Source organism: Canis lupus, chromosome 10 (genome assembly GCF_011100685.1).
Source record: "Canis lupus familiaris isolate Mischka breed German Shepherd chromosome 10, alternate assembly UU_Cfam_GSD_1.0, whole genome shotgun sequence".
Taxonomy (NCBI): Eukaryota; Metazoa; Chordata; class Mammalia; order Carnivora; family Canidae; genus Canis; species Canis lupus.
The window spans coordinates 24254003-24272548 of record NC_049231.1 but is presented as its reverse complement, the minus strand read 5'-3'; the positions used below and the strand labels follow the sequence as shown (position 1 = coordinate 24272548).

The following is an 18546-nucleotide window of genomic DNA, read 5'->3' as shown; positions in this document are numbered from 1 at the left end:
AAATGTCTATTCAGATCCTTTGCCCATTTTTAAATTGGGTTGCCTTTTTATTATTTAGTTGTAAGAGTTCTTTAAAATTTACTTGAGAGAGAGGGAGAAAGCAGGGGGAGCGGCAGAGGGAGAGGGAGAAGCAGACTCCCCAGGGAGCAGGGAACCCAATACGGAGCTTGATCCCAAGCTGAGCCAAAGGCAGTGCTTAACCAACTGAGCTACCCAGGTGCCACAAGAGTTGTGGGTTGTTGTTTTTTTTTAAGATTTATTTATTTATTCATGAGAGAGAGAGAGAGAGAGAGAGGCAGAGACACAGGAGGAAGCAGGCTCCATGCCGGAAGCCGGACGCGGGACTCAATCCCGGGACTCCAGGATCACACCCTGGGCTGCAGGCAGCGCTAAACCGCTGAGCCACCCATTGATCCTAGTTCTTTGTGTTTTAACACAAGTCCCTTATATGTTAAATTGTAGATACTTTCTCCTATTGTGTGGGTTGTCTTTTCCCTTTTTCATATAGGCAAATTATAGCTACAGATTTCCCTCTGATCCTTACTTTCACTCCCTAAATTTTGGTATGTTAAGTTATCGTGTTTGGGGTCCATTGTGTTTTCATTCACCCTAAGCACCTTCCTTAGTATGTGCTGATTTGCTTCTGTCTTGCTGCTTTCAGAATTCTCCCTTTGCCTTTCAAGAGTTTGATTAGGCTCTGGCTGGGGCTGCATCCCTTTGAGTTTATCCAGTTTGGAGCTCATGAATTTCTTGAATGTGTAGCCTAATTTTTGTCATCCAATACCAAACTGGTAGCCATGATTTTTTTCAAATATTCTGCCCTTTCTCTTCTTTGTATATTGCCGAGCTACATGGTGTCCTGCAAGTCTCTGAGCCTCTCCATTTTTCATTCTGCTCTTCCTCAGACAGGTTAATTTCAATGGCCTATCTTGAGCTTGCCAATTTCTTCTGCCTGGGCATGTCTACTGTTGAGCCCCTCAGGTTAATTTTTTATGTGTTATTGCACTTTTCAACTTGTATTTGGTTCCTTTCTGTAATTTCAGTCTCTTTACTGATATTCTCTACTGACACATCATTCTTATTCTTTAATTCTTTATGCATGGTGTCCTTTAGCTCTATGAACATATTTAAAGTAGCTGATTTAAAATACAGTACTAAACTAAAGCATTCTTAAGCTTGTTCTTACCCAGGTTCTTCTGTCTTTCTTAACTGAATGCACTCTGTCTGGGTTGCTGCAAGCTTCTGATTAATTTCCAAAGCTCTGTGAAAGTTGATTCTGATAATATGTGGCAAGTTTTCATTGCTTCTATGGAGGGAACAAACATTTGATGGTTATTACTGGACCATCTTTGTTGACTCCTTGCTTGCATTTTGATTCAAACTATAGAAAGGTATTTTTGAGACAGTTGGTAGAAATTGAACACAGAATGGTTATTAGATTTATAAAAACTTTATTTTGTTGGCCAGGAAAATTGCATTAAGGTCACATATATTTTAAAAAATCTATTAGATCTATATAGTGGTATTTACAGTTTTCTTTGATTTGCTTTCAAATACTCCCAGCTCACAAATAAAGCATGTGTGGGAAGACAGCTATGAAATACTGGCACATGTTGATGGTTGTTGGAACTGGGTAGTGGGTACATGGAGGTTCACTACACCATTTTATTTTTGTGTTTGAAAATTTCTATAATAAAATGTATTTTTAAAAATGAGGTATACCCTTGGGTCCAAACAAGGATGCCTTGAACTGGGAAAAAATAATTGAGCTCCTAAGTGGCCTTGGGTAGAAGGGAATAAAACAATGCCTGAAAGATAGGCAGGGTGTGATATTGAGAGTATGATGGCTGAAGAGAGAGAGAATCAATCTATCTGGCATCCCCAGGATAAAAGGACGAGTTATACCACAAGTGAAGACATATAACCATGTCTTAGTCTGTAAGGCAAATGAACTGACTAGTCAAGTCCAGGCCGCTCCCTAACCCTGACTCCCAAGTCCATGGTCTCAACCACTATCCCTGCCACATGCCAGGGTGATGGGAAAGACTTCTTTCTTGGGACTGGCCAAAGAAGTGTACCCACCTGAGGCCATTCCATTTGGCTTGAATCGCACTATGATCAGGATCTGAAGCTGGAGCTATGCATGGGGTGACAAGCCTCCAAGGGCAGAGGCCTCCAAGGGATGAGGCAGGCTTCTGACCTTCCAAATGACCCACAGCCTTAAGACATCACCTGGGGTTTTAAAAGATCTCTCTTTGATGACTCCAGACTCAATCAGTAAAGCCCCAGTAATCTTAAATGACACTGTAAGACATGCACTTGTAAGTTCTTTACACCATATTCCTATAAAGGAACTCAAACCCTGAGGGAGGGAGCATGGGAGATCTAGCCAGAAGAGTTCCCACAGGGCTAAGATAGTGCAAGGCTTGGGGTACCACATGCTCCACATTCAAAGCCCAAGGAAAACCTACTTAGCCTGTACCGCTTCCAGCTTTCCAAATGGGGACAAGAGCCACTGGGGGCGACAGGTATCCTGTGGCCTCAGCTGAATGAATAGAGCTTGGGAAATAGGAACCAAAAGAAGGCAGTCAAGAACTTGCCATCCTTTTACTTTCCCAAGGAGGACAAGCAAAAAATATATTTTAAGACACAACCCCTTGACTTGTCTTTGGACACAGCTGGGGAATTTGAAGCCAGGTTTGGAAAAAAAAAAAAAAAAAAACTAAGGGAGGGGCCAGGCACTACAAGCTACAGTGGCCCAAAGGGAGAAAGAAGGGCTAGCCGAGCCCTTCACTGGCACCCAGCTCGAGTGCCACTGAATGAAGCTGTCAGGAAGGGGGACATGAGCTGAAAGGTGCCGAAGACAATAATGCAAAATCCTTAGCAGATCAGGACCTCCTTGCAGCAGGAGGGCTGAGGAGTGAGTCTGAAGGGGGTGGGGGAAGGGTGCACAAGACAGAAGGCCAGGGAACCTGCCACTCTGCTTCACTGTGCTGTCACCACCGCTGCGTTGGGCAGAGCAGGATGGCTCCCTGGTGAGAGGCAAGTCTGGCGTGTCTAGAAGTAGAGGCTGCAGGTCATGGTGGAAAATGAACCAGAAGATGCCACATACCTTCCTTCGAGATTCAAAACCAGCACCCTATGTACTGCCACCCAGAGTCCCTAACTGAAGGTGAACACGGCCCAGGTCCATCTCGCAACCACTCGATTAAAGAACAGCTTTATTGGTAACCTGAAGGAACCAAGGTTAACCTGGGTGGCATCAACTGGCAAGGCCTTCTCCAGGCAGGAAAACCAATCACACAATTCACGGGAGCTCCTGACAAGAGATCAGATCTCCACTCCTAATCGTAAGAAAAATTCCAAATCCTGATTTCCGAGTAAACAGAGTCAGAGGGTATCGGTCCCCCTGCTTGTGGGGGCTCAGGAGGCTGGCTGAGCTGCTCAGTAACATCTGTGGGGCTGTGCAGACAAGGTAGAGGCTAGGAAGGCCACGGGACATTGCCCCAAGTCAAGTCTCCAAGAAGGTTCACACTTGGGCAGGGCATGGGACCTGGCCCTGGGATTGCACTTTGGGTCTGATGGGGCCAAATCACCAAGTGGGCCTGGGTAGCAAAGAACCCCGCCTGCTGGCCCTCGGCAGGTGGAGGCTCCATAGTCTAGGCTCAGTGATGCCGCCACAGCCTGTCACGTGTCTCAGCTCCTTAGTGCTGGGGCGTCCCCAGCTTCCTGATGGGATACAGGTACCACATCACTACCCCTGAGGGGTTGATGGTCACTGTGAAGTTGGTTGTAGAGTGGAGACCACTGATGACATCACCTGTGTAGACGTTCTGGGCCTGCAGCGGGAAGACACATCACCAAAACCCCTCTAAGAATATCTCCACAGAGACCCCCTCAGAGGGTGTGAGAGCCTGGACTTCAGCCTGTCTGTGGTGGGCCCCCGGTACGCCCCACACAAGGGGGACCCCTAAATCTCCCGTTACTTCTCCATTGCCAAAGCCAGCAGATGCCCAAACGCAGGCAGTGGTGAAAGCCCAGCCCACAGACAACTTGAGGACTGGGCTGGAGGAAAGGACTGACCAGTAAGGGGACAGACACACAGCCTCAGCACAGGCCTTAATTATATATGGTAGTTCTGTCTGCATAGCTTGAAAACACCAGTGCAGGGAATGGTACCAGCCACGGCCCTGCATGCCTGCAGCTGCCCCTCAGGCTCCTGCCAGAGGACCCCGGGTCCAGGGCCTAGGGGAGGCCACGTATGAGTGCAGAGCACCCCCAGCAGCCCCCTCCCAGAGAAACCCGGAGCCCTGCAAGTAGCAGGGTACTCACCTCATACGTGTCGGAGCTGTTGAAGTTCAGCTGGGCGAGGGATGAGTGGTAGTGATATGGTATATCCGTCCGGCGGCTGAAGAAGACTAAGGCGCTGGCCTCACTGGCCAGGGGCCGCATGAACACTTCAATGTGGAATTTTTCCTGGGCACAGAAGGTGGTTTTCCTGCTCAGACAGGCCCTGAAATCCCCTCCCTAGCCCTCCTCAGAGCTCTGGGTCCCCCTAGCCCACAGTTCCGTGTCTTGTAGAAGTTTGCGGGGAGCTACCCCAGCCTTCCAGCACTCCAACTTATTCTTCCCTGGCCTGGCAGATGCTCCTTGACACTTCCTCTGTGCCAGGCCCTGTGCTAGAACACAGAGACAAATGCTGTAATAAGGTCCTGTCTCAATCCAGAGACCCTGGATCGAGTCCCACGTCAGGCTCCCTGTGTGGAGCCTGTTTCTCCCTCTACCTGTGTCTCTGCCTCTCTTTCTCTGTGTCTCTCATGAATAAATTAAAAAAAAAAAAAAAAAAACTCTGGGCAGCCTGGGTGGCTCAGCGGTTTAGTGCTGCCTTCAGCCCAGGGTGTGATCCTGGAGACCTGGGATCGAGTCCCATGTCGGGTGGCTCCCTGCATGGAGCCTGCTTCTCCCTCTGTATCTCTGCCCCTCTCTCTCTCTCTCTCTCTCTCTCTCTCTCCTTCTGTGTCTCTCATGAATAAATAAATCTTAAAAAAAAAAAAAAAAAAGATGAACTCTGCCCTGAACAGCGAAGAGGGGGAAACCCCATCTTCCAGAAGGTCCCTGGGCCTGGTTCTACCATAAGCTTCTCCGGCAGAGATTAGTTACTTCCTCTGCTCATCATCAATTCTGTATGTGCCTTCTAGAAGTTGTATGGATTCCTTTTAACTAGAGAGGTGAGGATCTGTGCAAACAGCACAAACTTTGAGATTCTACTGTTGAAGTTCTACTGTACCATTTACCGATGTGTGGCCTTAGGTTACTCAGACTTCTCAAGTTGCAGTTTCCTTATTTGTAAAACAGGGAAGGAGTATTTACCTTCTGAGAAAAGGTACCCAGAATGCCCAGTGCCTCAGCAGGGTCTCAATAAATAGTAAATGCTAGTGTAGTACTGGTGGTAATTGCATTCCTTGGCTCAAATAACTCCTAGGCTCTGGAGGGAAGCCCTAGTTCTCTGCCGTCCATCACAGATGTGTGCAGAAATCTTGTACTTCCAAACCGAGGGTACCCATTGTCCCCATGTACACTTGAGTGGTGATGTGTCCCTTCCCCAAGTCCCCTGAGCTGTCCTGCTCTGGCCTTGCTCTCACCCAGGCCACTCGGGGGACGGCTGGAGCAGCTCCCAGTAGAATCTTTGACTGAATGCAACCAGCAAGGAGGGCTGAGCAGATTTCAGCAGAGGACCTCCCAGCCCTCCATCACCTTCAGGTTTGCAGCTTTGTTCTCAGGAGAGCCCAGCTCCTTGGCCTCCCCTTTCCTCCCCCCACACTCCAGTACCTTGAGAATCCTGCGTCCCTGGATGCCCAAGGGATCCTGGTTGATTTTAATCATGAGTGGATTCTGCAGAATGTCCATGTTCTGGGCAGAGATGGTACGCAGGTCCGTGGACATGAAGAGGGGGGCTGCTAGCACCGTCCATAGGGCCATCTGGGCCCGGGCTTGCTCAAAACTGAGGCCAAAGTTCCCTATGAGCAGCTGGTGGCAGAGAGGAGAGAAGTGGTCAGCTCTGCCCTCTTCAGGGAGGTGGGCATGGGGACCAACCCTAAACATGTAGCCAAGGCAAGAGGAGATGGAGGAGAACATTCTATGAAGCCTGGTTCTATGAACAGCATTTCCCAGCAGCATAGCCTTGGAGTGAGCCAAGCATGCTCCTTCTGAGCCTCAGCTTTTTATTTCACCGAGAATATGGGGTGATAATATGCTCTGGCCACATCGCAGTTGTTCAGATGATCCAATGGGATCCTGTTGGCAAAAGCGTTTCTAAATTGGAACACTAAAGTCAAAAGATAGAGTCAGAGTGGCAGTGGTGGGTAACCAGACCTGAACGGAGTCCCTGCTCCTGCCACTAGCCACCTACCTGCCGTAACCACAGGTGACAGGACCAAGGGGGGCTTCCTGACCCCAAAGCAACCAATCCACAGACTGGACTCAATAACTTTTAACGCAACAGTTAACATACTTAGTGGTACCAATTTAACAAAGTGCAGTATATGTGCCAAACTATGCCAAGCATTTTGAAAGATCATGTTTTAATATTCAGAACAACCCTACATAAGGTCGCTATTATTTTCATTTTCCAACTGACAAAACTGAAAAACTTAAGTCACTTTCCCAAGGATAAGTCAGGGAGCAAGAACTAGAACTTCAAAGCAGGCCAATTTGTGTTTCTCCAGGTATCTATCTGGCCTATGTAATAACATGTATAATAATGTAATTATTATAATCGTCACCAGTAGTAAATGCTCATTGACTAAAAGAAGAGATAGCTATAAAGTCTTAAGATAAATTGCAAAAACAACCTTAAGTGACCAGGGCTATGAGTGAGGTAGGTCTGAAGGGCCAACTTGGCCTGTAGAGGCTCTGCAGGAGGTACCAGGGCACCAGGCATTGGGGAGGGGTCAGAGGCAGACATGGCAAGGGCAGTCTGGGGAGGGAATGGCAAGAGTGTGTGCACCCTTCATGATCTTCCCCTCCAGAGGAATAATGTCACACAAGAGTCACTACAGACCAAGTTCTCGGATTTCAAGAAACATCAGAATGGCCTGGGAAGATTGGTAACAATGGGCATTGCCAGGCCCTCTTCGAACATTCTGATCCAAGAGGTGGGGGTGGGGCCCTGGGAAGAGACATGTAAACAAGCTCCCATGGTGAGTCTAATGCAGCTGGTTCACGGACCCTGACCTAGAACCTGGCAGTGAGCACCCAGGAAGCCCGCACAGGGCAGAGGGGAGCAGGTCTGTGGCGGCCACCCCCTCCGTGCTGGTACCATGTCTGGGTCATTCCAGTGCCCGGGGCCTGCCACCGGCTGCAGTATGTCCTGGTTGTCCACAAACCAGTCCAGGATGGAGAGCACACTACTCCAGGAGTCCTGGATGTCGTCATAGTTGCGCCAGACGTTGCAGATTTCTGTCAGCAGAGTGTAGTTCACCTGGATGTCAGGGGAAGGCAGAGTCCAGCACCAGAGTCACACCCTGTTGCCCAGAGGCCTGGGGAGCTGAGGAGCCTCAGCAGGAGACAACAAGGGGGGGGGGGGGGGCAGAGAATGGGGCCCTGAGCCAGATGAGGATGAGGAAGGCCTGCCCTGCCCTCATGCCACCTGGGGCCAAGCCTGGGCTGGCGTACCCACAACCCTCCCACCGCACTCCCAGCCCTGTATTTTGAGTGAGTCCCACCATCTTCCAGGCTTCTCCCTCAGGTCTGCCAGTCTGATCCCACCCTTTCCAGTGTGCTAAGGACTGAAGGGCCCTTCGGGAGGCTCAGCACCCCCTGCCTGGCCTCACCAGCCCTCTGGAGCTCCTAGCCCGCTCAGTACAACCAGGATTCCCACCGCTTGCTGGGTGATGTGTGTCATCCCAGGACATGTGGTTCCCAAGCCTTGGATGCCCGTCCCTTCAGCCCACTTGACAAATGCCTCCTCTAGACCCCAGGCTGGCTAAGGCCCCCTCTTCTAGACCCACGAATCAGCACATGGGCAACTATGATGAGAGCAGCCCTGACTGCACAGGAGGCAAGGCGGCTTGGGTGTGGGGCATGTGGCCAGGCAGGTACACAGAATGGCTTACCTTTGGAGGAAGTCCCCCTTCATAGGCTGGCCAACTGCAGGAGAAGGCAATGGGGCGGCCTGTGGCATTCAGGGCAGCTGCCATCATGGGGTACCCTGGAGAAGTCCAACCCCCACATTTTAGAACTGAGGGGGTCTGAGGCCTCAGCCCAAACCTCCCGCCAAATGTGAGGAAACTGAGACTCAAAAGAGGAGGTGCCTCCCCCTGTACCCACAGCTGCACATGCTTCCTGGGTAGGGCATGGTGCCAACCCATCTTCAGGAAGCCCAGGAGGCAAGAATCCCCCCAGCCTCCGGTGCAGAGAATTATACTAACCCCAAGGGGCCACACAGACAGACCAGCTCAAGCTTGGCCAGGTGGGTACCAGAGAGCTTTCCATGGCTACCCCTCCCTGTCTACCTGATGGCCCCCAGGCAGCTCTGGGACCCACCCTTGGCCCGCTCCTCGGGGGTCGAAAAGCAGCCATCCAACTTCAGCATGTCCACCTTCCACTCGGCAAAGGTTTGAGCATCCTGAATCACCTTGTCTAGCGTGGTGCCTGGGTAGCCCATGCAAGTGAAGTTGCCCATGTCCTCGTAGATGCCCAGCTTCAGACCCAGGGAGTGAGCCTGTGGAGGGTTAGGACACCGTGGGCTCAGGCAGGGAGCCACCTCACAGCCACATCTGACCGGGCCCCATTATAACACTACCAACGGCTCCCCACTGTCCAAAGGAAAGGGTCTCAGTGTGCAGGCCTGGCCTCTGACGACCATGATCCTCCTCACTCTGATGCACACGTCGCATGGGCAGTTTCCGGCTTCTAGGCCTCACTTCTGCCATCCGCTCTGCCTTGAAGGCCATCTCTCTTGTATCAGCTCAAGAACTGCCTCCTCCGGGGTCTCTTTTTGAAATCCCAGGCTGGATAAGATGCCCTTCCTGGCTCTTACCCACCACAGGGAGCCAAAATTAGCCTTTCGTTTATCTGTTTCCCCCACCAGACCGTGATTTCTCCAGCAGGGATTGTGGAAATGAGCCCTAGGTGAAGTGGCGGCAGGGACAGGGTGGGGGTGCAGTGTGGAGTTCGGTCTGGACATCCCGCACCCTCGCTAAAGGGCAGGGCTGGGGTGGAGCTCACATAGTCAGCCAGGAAGGCAATGCCGTTGGGGAAGCGCTTTGGGTCAGGTATCAGGTGGCCTTTAGCGTCACGCCCACCAATCCAGCAGTCGTCGATGTTAAGGTATGTGTAGCCTAGGTCCCGCCATCCATCCTGTGCCAGGTGGTCGGCCATCTCCAAGAAGAGCCGCTCACTGGTGAGAGGCAGGGGAGGGGGCAGCTCAGTCACCTCCCACCCCCTTCTTCAGAGCTTTTCAGACTTCTCAGATGGTCTGAGTGTGAATCCAGACCATAAGAACCATAATCAGGATGGAATGAGAGGCTTGGCGTGGCCCTCAGGCTGCAAGACTGAGCAATCCTGGCTTTCACAGTTATCTCCTTTCAGTGACCTCAGAGGCTGGGTCCACCTGATGTCCCTGTCCCCACAGGCCTGACAGTTCCCAGGCCTAAGTGGGTCACAGGCTCCCAGATGTCCCAGAAGACACCTCTCGCTGCATTCTCTCTGGGATAGGGTGCTGTGGCCCTCTTTTCTAGCTGACCCCCCATTCTCCGGCCCACTCTGCTGGGTCTCAGGCAAGGCTTGTTAGATGGTGGACCCGACTCACCTGATGCAGTTCTTCGGGTCCTCATCACAGTCAGTGTTGCAGCGAAAGCGTTCCCAAGCCAGCCAGCCCATAGGTGGCTTCCGCAGGAGCCCGTTCTCTAGCACCAGCACCTGGGCCACCAGGGCCAGCAAGACCACTGCAGGGAAGTGGGAAGGATGACCGTCATTGGTGCCCATCGCCCTAGCCCTCATGCCGCCCCACCCATATGCTGTCCAGCTCTGCAGAGGCCACTGGCCTCCACATTAGAGGGGGCCAGTCTCCTGGGAAGAACTAGCTCTTCCTGCATCTGCTGGCTCCCACAGCTGCAGTGAGAGGGCTCACGGTGCCTGGGGCAGGGCAATGTGTTTGAGGCCTAAGTCCCCACTTGCTGTGGCCACAGGAATGCTGGAATTAGTAAAAACTAACACTTGAAGTTGTATCCTCTCTATACCCTGACCAGCTCCCCCCATTTACTGGTCTCCTGACACCCATCCGGGGCTCTTTGCTCTCCACCACAAATCCCCAAGGGGCCTCAGAAGGGCTTAAGGGGTCAGCCAGATTGGACCCGCACCTAGCCAGCTCATCTGGGTGAACCCTTGCCCCCTCAGGCCTGTTTCCTTATCTATATGATGAAGTTACTCTACAGGGCTGTTCTCTGCCACGTTGATAACACATAACATCAGACCTCTGCACTTTGACGGAGAGGGGATGTGAGAGGAAGAGGCCTCTTTGGAGGGGAACTAATTCCTAGGTGGGAGCATCTCCTTTCCCACCCAGTTCTAAGAATAAGACAGGAACATGCCTCTCCATATACCCACATTAAGAAAGCAGGCCCAGACACCAGAGGGCTGGAGCTTTCTCCAGGTAGCCCCGACCCCCCATGGGTCCCCTACCCAACCCACACCACCCCCACCGGCCTAGGTACCTGTCTTCAGCAACATTGCTCTGGACTCGGCGTCTCAGGACCTGACCAGATCTGCTCTGCTTTTACCAGCTTTATATGTTGAACTTTGGAAGCTAAGAAAGGTTAGAAAAGCACTGGGGTCACTACTGCCTCGCTAGCTCTGCCGCCCTCAGCCCTGGGCGTGGATCCCACGCTCCGTCCCCAAGTCGCCCTCCTTGCCCACCGCCCCGGGCCATCACCTCCCCGGGCCCGGGGATTCCCTCGGGCCGCTAAACAGGGGTCTTAGACGTTAGAGCCGGCCCTCCCTGTTAGCTCTGGGAACCCGGGGCGCCCGGGGGCGGCCCTCCGCGGAGCCGGGGCCACGGAAAGGCAGCGGCCGCCCCTGGGACGCCCAGGACGGACGAAGGGGTCGGGCAGGGGCAGGCCCACGGACTCCCACCGGGTCTGGGTGGCCCCCCGGCCCCCAGGGACGGCAGCCCAGCAGTCCCGGGCCGGGGACCTCACCCTGCGGACGCCCTCAGAACCGCCACTCGCTCCTGCCTCTGGGGCCGCCGACTGCTGCGGGAACCTGATTTGCTGCAGCGTTCCAGAGGGGCGGGGCCGGCCGGCGGCCCGCCTTCCCGGCGGAACCTATCAGCATCCCCGTAGCAACGCCGTGTCCCGCCCCCCGCGGCCCCAATAGGCCCGCCCCCGAACCGCCCAAAGCCCCGCCCCCCGGGGCCTCGGCTCTGCGTCCAGCCCCCGCCCGCAGCCGCCGAGCGGGTTTGGGACTGGGTGACCCGGCTTCCACGGCTCCCGGAGGGGTTAGTCCTCTCACCTCTGCGGGATCCCTGAAGGCGAGCATCGAGCCCGGCACAATGTAGACGCTTAATAAATGGTGTGGCGTGGATATCTGCTTTGTTCAAAGGAAGTGAGGAAATGCCACGAAGCACGACCCAAAGTAAGCCACTCAAAAACGCCAGTCGAACGTGAATAGGCTTTACGAGAAGGATGGCTGGGCGAGAGCAAACCAGGTGTGAGGCACGCTGGTTTTGCAAAGCCAGGAGACTCTCCTCCCCTACCTACCTTGATGCTGCGGGCCGCCGCTGGGTGGACTGGCCCAGCCAGGCATTCTGCAGATTCCTCCTCTTTCATTCATGACATATTTATTGTGCAACTACTAGGTAGGTGCCACACACTTCGTTCTCGGCACCGTCACTCGAATGGTCGGTCACTGGGCATCTCAAGCATAACTGGCCCCAAACTGAACACATGCGACCTTCCGTTTCGCAGGCAATGACAACTCTCCTTCCCTGTGCTGGAGCCAGAACCTTGGAGTCCTCTTTGCTCCCCACCCCTTTCCCTCACTCTCCACATCCAGTCTTTGGGCAAACCCTGTGGTCGCTACCTTCAAAACCCACCTCTCGGGATCCCTGGGTGGCTCAGCGGTTTGGCGCCTGCCTTCGACCCAGGGCCTGATCATGGAGACCCGGTCGAATCCCGCGTCGGGCTCCCTGCATGGAGCCTGGTTCTCCCTCTGCCTGTGTCTCTGTCTCTCTCTCTCTCTCTGTCTCTATGAATAATAAATAAATCTTAAAAAAAAAAAAAAAAACCACCTCTCATTACTCTCCCAGTGACTATCACATCTTACCTGGATTATTGGTTGCAGCAGCCTCATCACCGGCCGCCTTCCACCTGCATTTGTTCTCTCCACAGAAGCCAGAGTATTCCTTTAAAACATAGGTCACGTTGGAGCACCAGGGGGCTCAGCAGGTTGTCTTCCACTCTTGATTTCAGCTCATGGCATGACCTGAGGGTGGTGAGATGGAGCCCAGAGTCAGGCTCCTGATGAGCATGGAACCTGCTTGAGATTCTCTCTCTCCTCCCTTTGCCTCCCCCCCCCACCTTGCACACCCCTGCTTCTTCACATTTTCTCTCTCTAAGCAAAATAAATAAAAAATATAACTTAGATCACTCCTCGCTCAAGACCCTGTGATGGCTGTTCATCGCAGCCTAGAGACTCACAGATTTACAAATCTCACCCACACATTCTGACCCCATCTCCTCCTGCTCTCCCTGTCCTCCCTGCCTCCCTGCCACACTGTCCTCCTTGAAGTTCCTCAAACATCACTGGTCTCGGGACCTTTGCACTAGCTGTTCCCTCTGCTCTTCCTCCAGGTTTTGGCATAACTGGTCCCTTATTTCCTTCCAGTCCACCTTCTCAGTGAGGCCTAGCCTGGTCATCCTATTTGAAATTGCAACCTCCCAACTCTAGCTATTCTCAAGCTCCCTGACCCTCCTATATTTTCCAGACCACCTATTTCCTTCTAACACATTTATTAGGGTTTCTATTATTAGCTGAATAGAATATAGTGGAAGAGACGGATAACAAACAGGAAGTAAAAGCATGAATATAGGGAAGTTTCTATAGCGGCTAGTGCTGTAATGAAAATACAACTTAGCGACGTGATAGCGACCTGAGGGTAGGCCACTTTACATCTCCTGGTCGGGGAGGGGACGTCCGAGCTGAGACCTAATTGATGTGAAAGGAGCCCTGAGAAGGTAGAGCCCAGGGGAGGGGTAAGAAGGAAGAACGCCCGAGGCTGCAGGAAACTGCAAGGGCTAGAGCTCCGAGCCGGGAACCACCGAGTTCAGGGCTCGATGTTCCACCCCGCTGGCTCCCGTGGGCCGTCGGAACCCCCGCCTCCCGCCGCTGGCTCCCGTCGGAACTCCTGCAGCCCCCAGGACAGCCCGCCCAGGAGCAACCCCCAGAAACAGAGATGCGAGGACTCCGGCCCGGGCGGAGTCACCGGGAAGCTCGGCGGGGCCTCGCGGGCTGGCTAGGAGCCCGCCCAGAGGAGGCGCCGCGCCGAGCCGTCCCGGGCTTGGCTCGGTGGGGAAAGTGGGCCGGGCGCGATGAGGGGGCCGGAGGGGGAAGGGAAGGACTCCGAGCTCTCCCGGCGGTGGGCTGGGTCCGAGGCCCGCGGACGGCCCGCGGCGGGGCCCTGGGTTCGAGGTCGCCCGCCGCTGACCAGCTCCGCCCCCGCCCCTCGGGCCTCAGTTTCCCTCCCGCGTGGATGGAGGGGCGAGTCCGGGGCCCGTCCGGTGAGCCGCGGGAGGGGAGGGGCGAGGGTGGTAACTCGAGCCGCCCGGAAGGGGTCTCCCGGCTCCCGCGGCCGCGTTCCGGGCGGAGGCGCGGGGCCCGGAGCCGGGGTCGCCCCGAGCCGCGGGCGCAGCCCACCCGGCGGCCGCCCTCCCGGTTGTCGGCGCGCCCGGCGGCGCCGAGGTGAGCGCGGGCCCGCGGGCTCGGGAGGAGGCGGCCCCGGGAAGGCGTGGCCCGCGGCGACGTGGCGGGGCAGCCCCACTGCGCGGGCCGGGAGACTGAGGCCCCGCCGCCCCCTGCGGCGCGCGCCCGGGACCCCGGGACCCTGCGGAGCCCGCCGCTGCTTGGTGGCCCGGCCGCCGGGTCCCACCGCCCAGCTCCTCGAGGGAGTCTGGAGAGACGCGGTGCCCCGGGCGCCCCCCGGGAGGGGTGGGGGCCGCTCCCGCCCCAGGCTCGCGGCGGCGGCGGGGGTGGGGTGGGGGCACTGCTCCTCGGGCCCCCCTCGCGCCCCGGGGCCGGCGGACCTCAGCGAGCGCCCCCCCCCCCCCCCACCGCACAGCCCTGCCCCCGTGTGCCCCCGGCCGGCCTCTCTCCTTAGGCCTGGTCGCGACCTCTTAATTAATTTTTACATCCATTTATTGTTTATCTTGGTCTGTTTACAGTGTGTCTCCCGCTGGAATGTAGGCTCCAGGAGGGAGGGACTGCTTTGTCCATCGTTGCATTCTCGGCTATTTCAGTACTTTCCGAGGGCCCCTTCCCGATGGGCTGCATGTTGGAGGTCACACGGGCAGCCAGTCGAGGAGTCCTGCCCTACACGCCGGGGCTGGGGATAGTGCTGTAAGCACAAAGGAGATCATTGTGGGGGGCGGAGGGAGGAAAGGAAAACAGAAGTGAGGGGGCTGCTGCTTGGGTCCCCTTGTGATCAGGACCACTTTAGGTACAGCAATCAGGGCAGGCCTCTCAGATGAGGTGACATACATCTACAAATAAACGGTGCTGAAAGGGAAAAGGAGGAAGCCGGGGACACTTAACTCTGACCTACCCTTTCCTGGGGGTAGAGAACTGAGCTCTGAAAAGTGATGATCAATTGCTCTTAAGTACCTGGTCTGGGTGGGTGGGTAGGTGGGGAGATTATCAGGGATCAGGCAACACTCCAGGGAAGCAGCAGTGGTTTTACTGGGCCTCTAAGACTGAGTAGGAGTTCTCATCCTTTAGGATGTGGTGACAGGGTTTGAAAATTGTTTTGCAGGTGCCCCAGGAATCATGTAATCAAAGGGCCGAGCTGTGTGGCCAGACCAGAGAGGCCCCTGCCCTCTTGCTGGGAGCTCTGTGGGTAAGTGAGCAGCATGGTGGGCTCTGCTGGTAAGTGGGTCACTGCCGAGACTTGCCCCCAGAAGCTGTGAGGGAAGCAGGAGAGCAAGCTCTGCTTTTCACTGGTCATGCAGTCTTGGGCGGTTCTGCTTTGCTGCTCTAGGCCTCAGTGTTTCATGAGTCAGGAGGACAGTTGGATCAGGTGCCACATATGATCTGTGGGACCTCAACATTCAGTGGTTGAGGTTGGTCCTACCGAGCGGTGCCCTGTGTTTGTGCCACACTCTTGTTTACCGGGCAGGTCTCCGTCTAAGCTTCTCCCCTGCCGTGGAGGAATGGGGCCAGCCTGCCTCACCCTGCCTTCTGACCCCGAAGGCTTCAGATTCTTAAGGAAAGGGTAACTGTGCCATTAACGAATGAGAGGCTGGCAGGGGCCCAGGGGGGTCACAGAAACCTTGGAAGTTTGGCCTCAGGGTTGGAGCTAAGGGACCCCTGGATTAAGAGATGGTTTAAGCTAATATCTTTTTCTTTGGGTTTTAAAAAGCTGTATCAACCCTCTCCATGCCTCCCGGTCTGGAACAGGCATATTATCCTTCTCTCTGGGTTCTCTGATATCCAGTTTTTTGCATGATCCTCCCAATCACCATTTGAGAGAAGAGTCAGGGATGCCAGCCCATTTCACAGATGAAGACACTGAGCCTCAGGGCACACAGCAAGTAGAGGCCACAGGGCTGAGGCCCAGGTCTCCTCCAGGGCCAGCCTTCTTTGCCCAACAGGGGCACAGAGCTGCCTTCTCCTCTGACCTGTGGCCACCGTCTCCCCTCACAGTGCTTATAGGAGCCATGAAGCTGAACGAGAGGAGTGTGGCCCACTACGCACTGAGCGACTCCCCGGCAGACCACACGGGCTTCCTGCGCACTTGGGGGGGTGCAGGGACTCCGCCGACCCCCAGTGGCGCTGGCCGAAGGTGCTGGTTTGTCCTCAAAGGCAACCTGCTGTTCTCCTTTGAGAGTAGGGAGAGCCGGGCCCCGCTGAGCCTGGTGGTGCTGGAGGGCTGCACGGTGGAGCTGGCCGAGGCTCCCGTGTCTGAGGAGTTCGCCTTCGCCATCCGCTTCGACGCCCCTGGCGTGCGCCCACACCTGCTGGCGGCAGATGGGCCGGCGGCCCAGGAGGCCTGGGTGAAGGCACTGTCCAGGGCGAGCTTTGGCTACATGCGCCTGGTGGTGCGCGAGCTGGAGAGCCAACTGCGCGACGCCCGCCACAGCCTGGCCTTGCGTCGCCACTCATCCTGGAAGGCTGGTCCCGGCCACCAAAAGCCCCAGGCTCCTGAGCGCCCGTCTCCGGGCCCAGAAAACGGCCACCCCGTCTCCAAGGATTGCCGGCCCGAGGACCTGGTTGAAGAAAGGGGCAGCAGGCCAGCCGGCCGGGGCTTGGCCGAGTGGCAGGGCCCTGCCGGCCTCTTCCTGGGCAGGCGGCAGAGCCCCTCGCTCCCCGAGACCTCCTACTTCTCGATGCTGCACAACTGGTACGGCCAGGAGATCGTGGAGCTGAGGCAGAGGTGGCTGCAGAGGGCCTGGGCCAGCCGGCCGGAGCGCGAGAATCGGGATGGGCACTGAGCCCCGGTCCGGCGGGCATGGCCCTTATCCTGCCGGTCAGGACACTAGGGCCAGGGCTTTTTCCAGATTTTAATGAATGTTTTTTTTTTTAAGTGACTTTTTTTTTTTTTGAGAGGATTCTTTCTTTCCTGTTTTTTAGGCTTCCCCAGGTTCCAGAGCTACCCTTGTGCCTGGAGGGGACTGAGGAGTCATTACTCCCAACTCCTTTATTTCCTGAGGCCCAGGGAGGGGGAGGGCCTTGCTCAGCAGCCCCATGGCCAGACTCAGCCTCCTCCCTCTGTGCTCGGCCCCTCTCTCAGGGGATGCTAATGAAATGGAGGAAGTGGGAAATATTACGTGGCCGTAGGCTGCCGTGCCCTGTTACCTACACGCCCGACTCTACAACCACAACTTCCTACACAGGGAGTCTTGTGTACCTTTAGATACCAGAAGTTGGGTGAAGTGTTAGTTCGAGGGACTGACATTGTCAGAGAAAGTAGATTTATTGTTATGGGGGTTTCTGGGGCCCAGCTCTTCCTGAGCGGTGGGGCACAGGACCCCCACTCTGCAGCTTGAGTGGGGCCCTTTGGAGGGAGAGGGCCTTCAGCCAGCAACGAGGGATTAATTCTGCTCGGAGAGTGTTGGGGCTCCCAGCTTCTCTCCCTGGCTGCCATGTCTATAGATGGTGCTTGTCATCGCCCCAGGAGGGGCTGGTGGCTTTTCAGCGTCAGCAGAAATCCTTCCTGTATTCTGTCTTCAGATGCCAGCTCCTGGAGCTGCCAAGTGGGGAGGCCGTGTGGCTCCCTGGGGAGGCCCCTCAGTCCAGGGCATTCTCGGAGCTTGGACACAGGCTTCCCAGCACTCTTCTCCCGACTGCCCTCCCAAAGAGCTGTTCCTGATCCTGAACCCGGCCTGGGAACTCCTTCAGCACCCTGTTTGTCAGCCAGTGCATGTCTGCCAAGACCCTCTCATGGCTCCTCTCAGCGGCACGGCCCCAAGTGTTTTATCGATGGTTTAGGGTGTCGGCGTGTCTGGGTGGAGAGAGCCAGCAGCCAGCCCAGCCTGAGCCCTTGGGTGTGGCCGCCGTGGCCGGTCGGGGATGCAGAGCCTGGGCCGACGGGCCCCTCTCCACACACCCAGTCGGCCCCGAGCCTCTCCGTCCCCTCTTAGCAGCTTGGGTACACGGCCCCGGGCCGGACCGGGTCTGGAGGCTTCGCGGGCCCAGGACCCCGAGGCTGACCCAGTCCCAAAGGCTTGTTTCCCAGGAGGCGGGGCGGCCGCCTACCCAGCCCCCTGCTTCATACAGATACCACAGCCTTTTGTTATCGTTCTTACGGTTATTACAGTGGTTTTTTAATATACGATTAAAACACTAAGTTTTTATTACTCACTTTGGTTTCAGTTCATTTCAACAATCACTTGCCCAGTGTGTATGAAGCCCCCGCGCCCTCCGTTTGCCTACATATGACGTAAGCCTTGGCAAGAAATAAAACTACAGAATCACCCAGACAGTACAACTAAATAGACTTGAATTATTATTATTTTTAAAGATTTTATTTATTTTTTCATAGAGACGCAGGCAGAGGGAGAAGCAGGCTCCATGCAGGGAGCCCGACGCGGGACTTGATCCCGGGTCTCCAGGATCACCCTGGGCTGAAGGCGGCGCTAAACCGCTGAGCCGCCCAGGGATCCCCGAATCATTATTATTTTTAATGTTAAAAAGAAAAATACCACTGTTGGAGGGCCGATTAAAGGGACTTCTCGTCTCAACAACCACCTGCCCTGCCCAGCCCTGGCCGCCCCGGGTGAGGGAACAATGGCGGAAGCACAAAGGCTCTGCCAGGACCGCCCGCCCGACGACCCC

At 55.3% G+C, this 18546-nt stretch overlaps 2 protein-coding genes across 16 annotated transcripts; one reads left to right on the top strand and one right to left on the bottom strand.

The window, feature by feature from the left end:
* Positions 1-1434: 1434 nt before the first annotated feature.
* On the bottom strand, positions 1435-13386 carry NAGA (alpha-N-acetylgalactosaminidase). Of its 3 annotated transcripts, XM_038550353.1 has the most exons (12): positions 13151-13386; positions 12325-12483; positions 11512-12246; positions 10716-10807; positions 9812-9947; positions 9229-9400; positions 8545-8722; positions 8115-8209; positions 7319-7480; positions 5830-6027; positions 4333-4476; positions 1435-3839 (listed from the first exon to the last, which is right to left on the bottom strand). In XM_038550353.1, exons 4-12 carry the CDS (start codon positions 10729-10731, stop codon positions 3705-3707), a joined length of 1236 nt encoding a protein of 411 aa, XP_038406281.1. In that variant the 5' UTR covers positions 10732-10807; positions 11512-12246; positions 12325-12483; positions 13151-13386; the 3' UTR covers positions 1435-3704. The 3 variants fall into 3 exon arrangements, with proteins under 3 accessions (XP_038406281.1, XP_038406278.1, XP_038406279.1); XM_038550350.1 differs by lacking the exons at positions 11512-12246; positions 12325-12483; positions 13151-13386 and adding an exon at positions 11199-11316; XM_038550351.1 differs by lacking the exons at positions 11512-12246; positions 12325-12483; positions 13151-13386 and adding an exon at positions 11134-11284.
* On the top strand, positions 13092-18072 carry PHETA2 (PH domain containing endocytic trafficking adaptor 2). 13 transcript variants are annotated; one of them, XM_038550338.1, is made up of 5 exons: positions 13573-13778; positions 14439-14613; positions 15026-15109; positions 15632-16612; positions 17443-18072. In XM_038550338.1, coding segments are annotated over exons 1-5 (1269 nt in total). In that variant the 5' UTR covers positions 13573-13750; the 3' UTR covers positions 17444-18072. The 13 variants fall into 13 exon arrangements, with proteins under 13 accessions (XP_038406268.1, XP_038406276.1, XP_038406267.1 ...); XM_038550340.1 differs by lacking the exon at positions 13573-13778 and adding an exon at positions 13092-13156 and having other exon boundaries at positions 15632-18072; XM_038550348.1 differs by lacking the exon at positions 13573-13778 and adding an exon at positions 13098-13235 and having other exon boundaries at positions 15916-18072.
* The last annotated feature ends 474 nt before the right edge of the window (positions 18073-18546 follow it).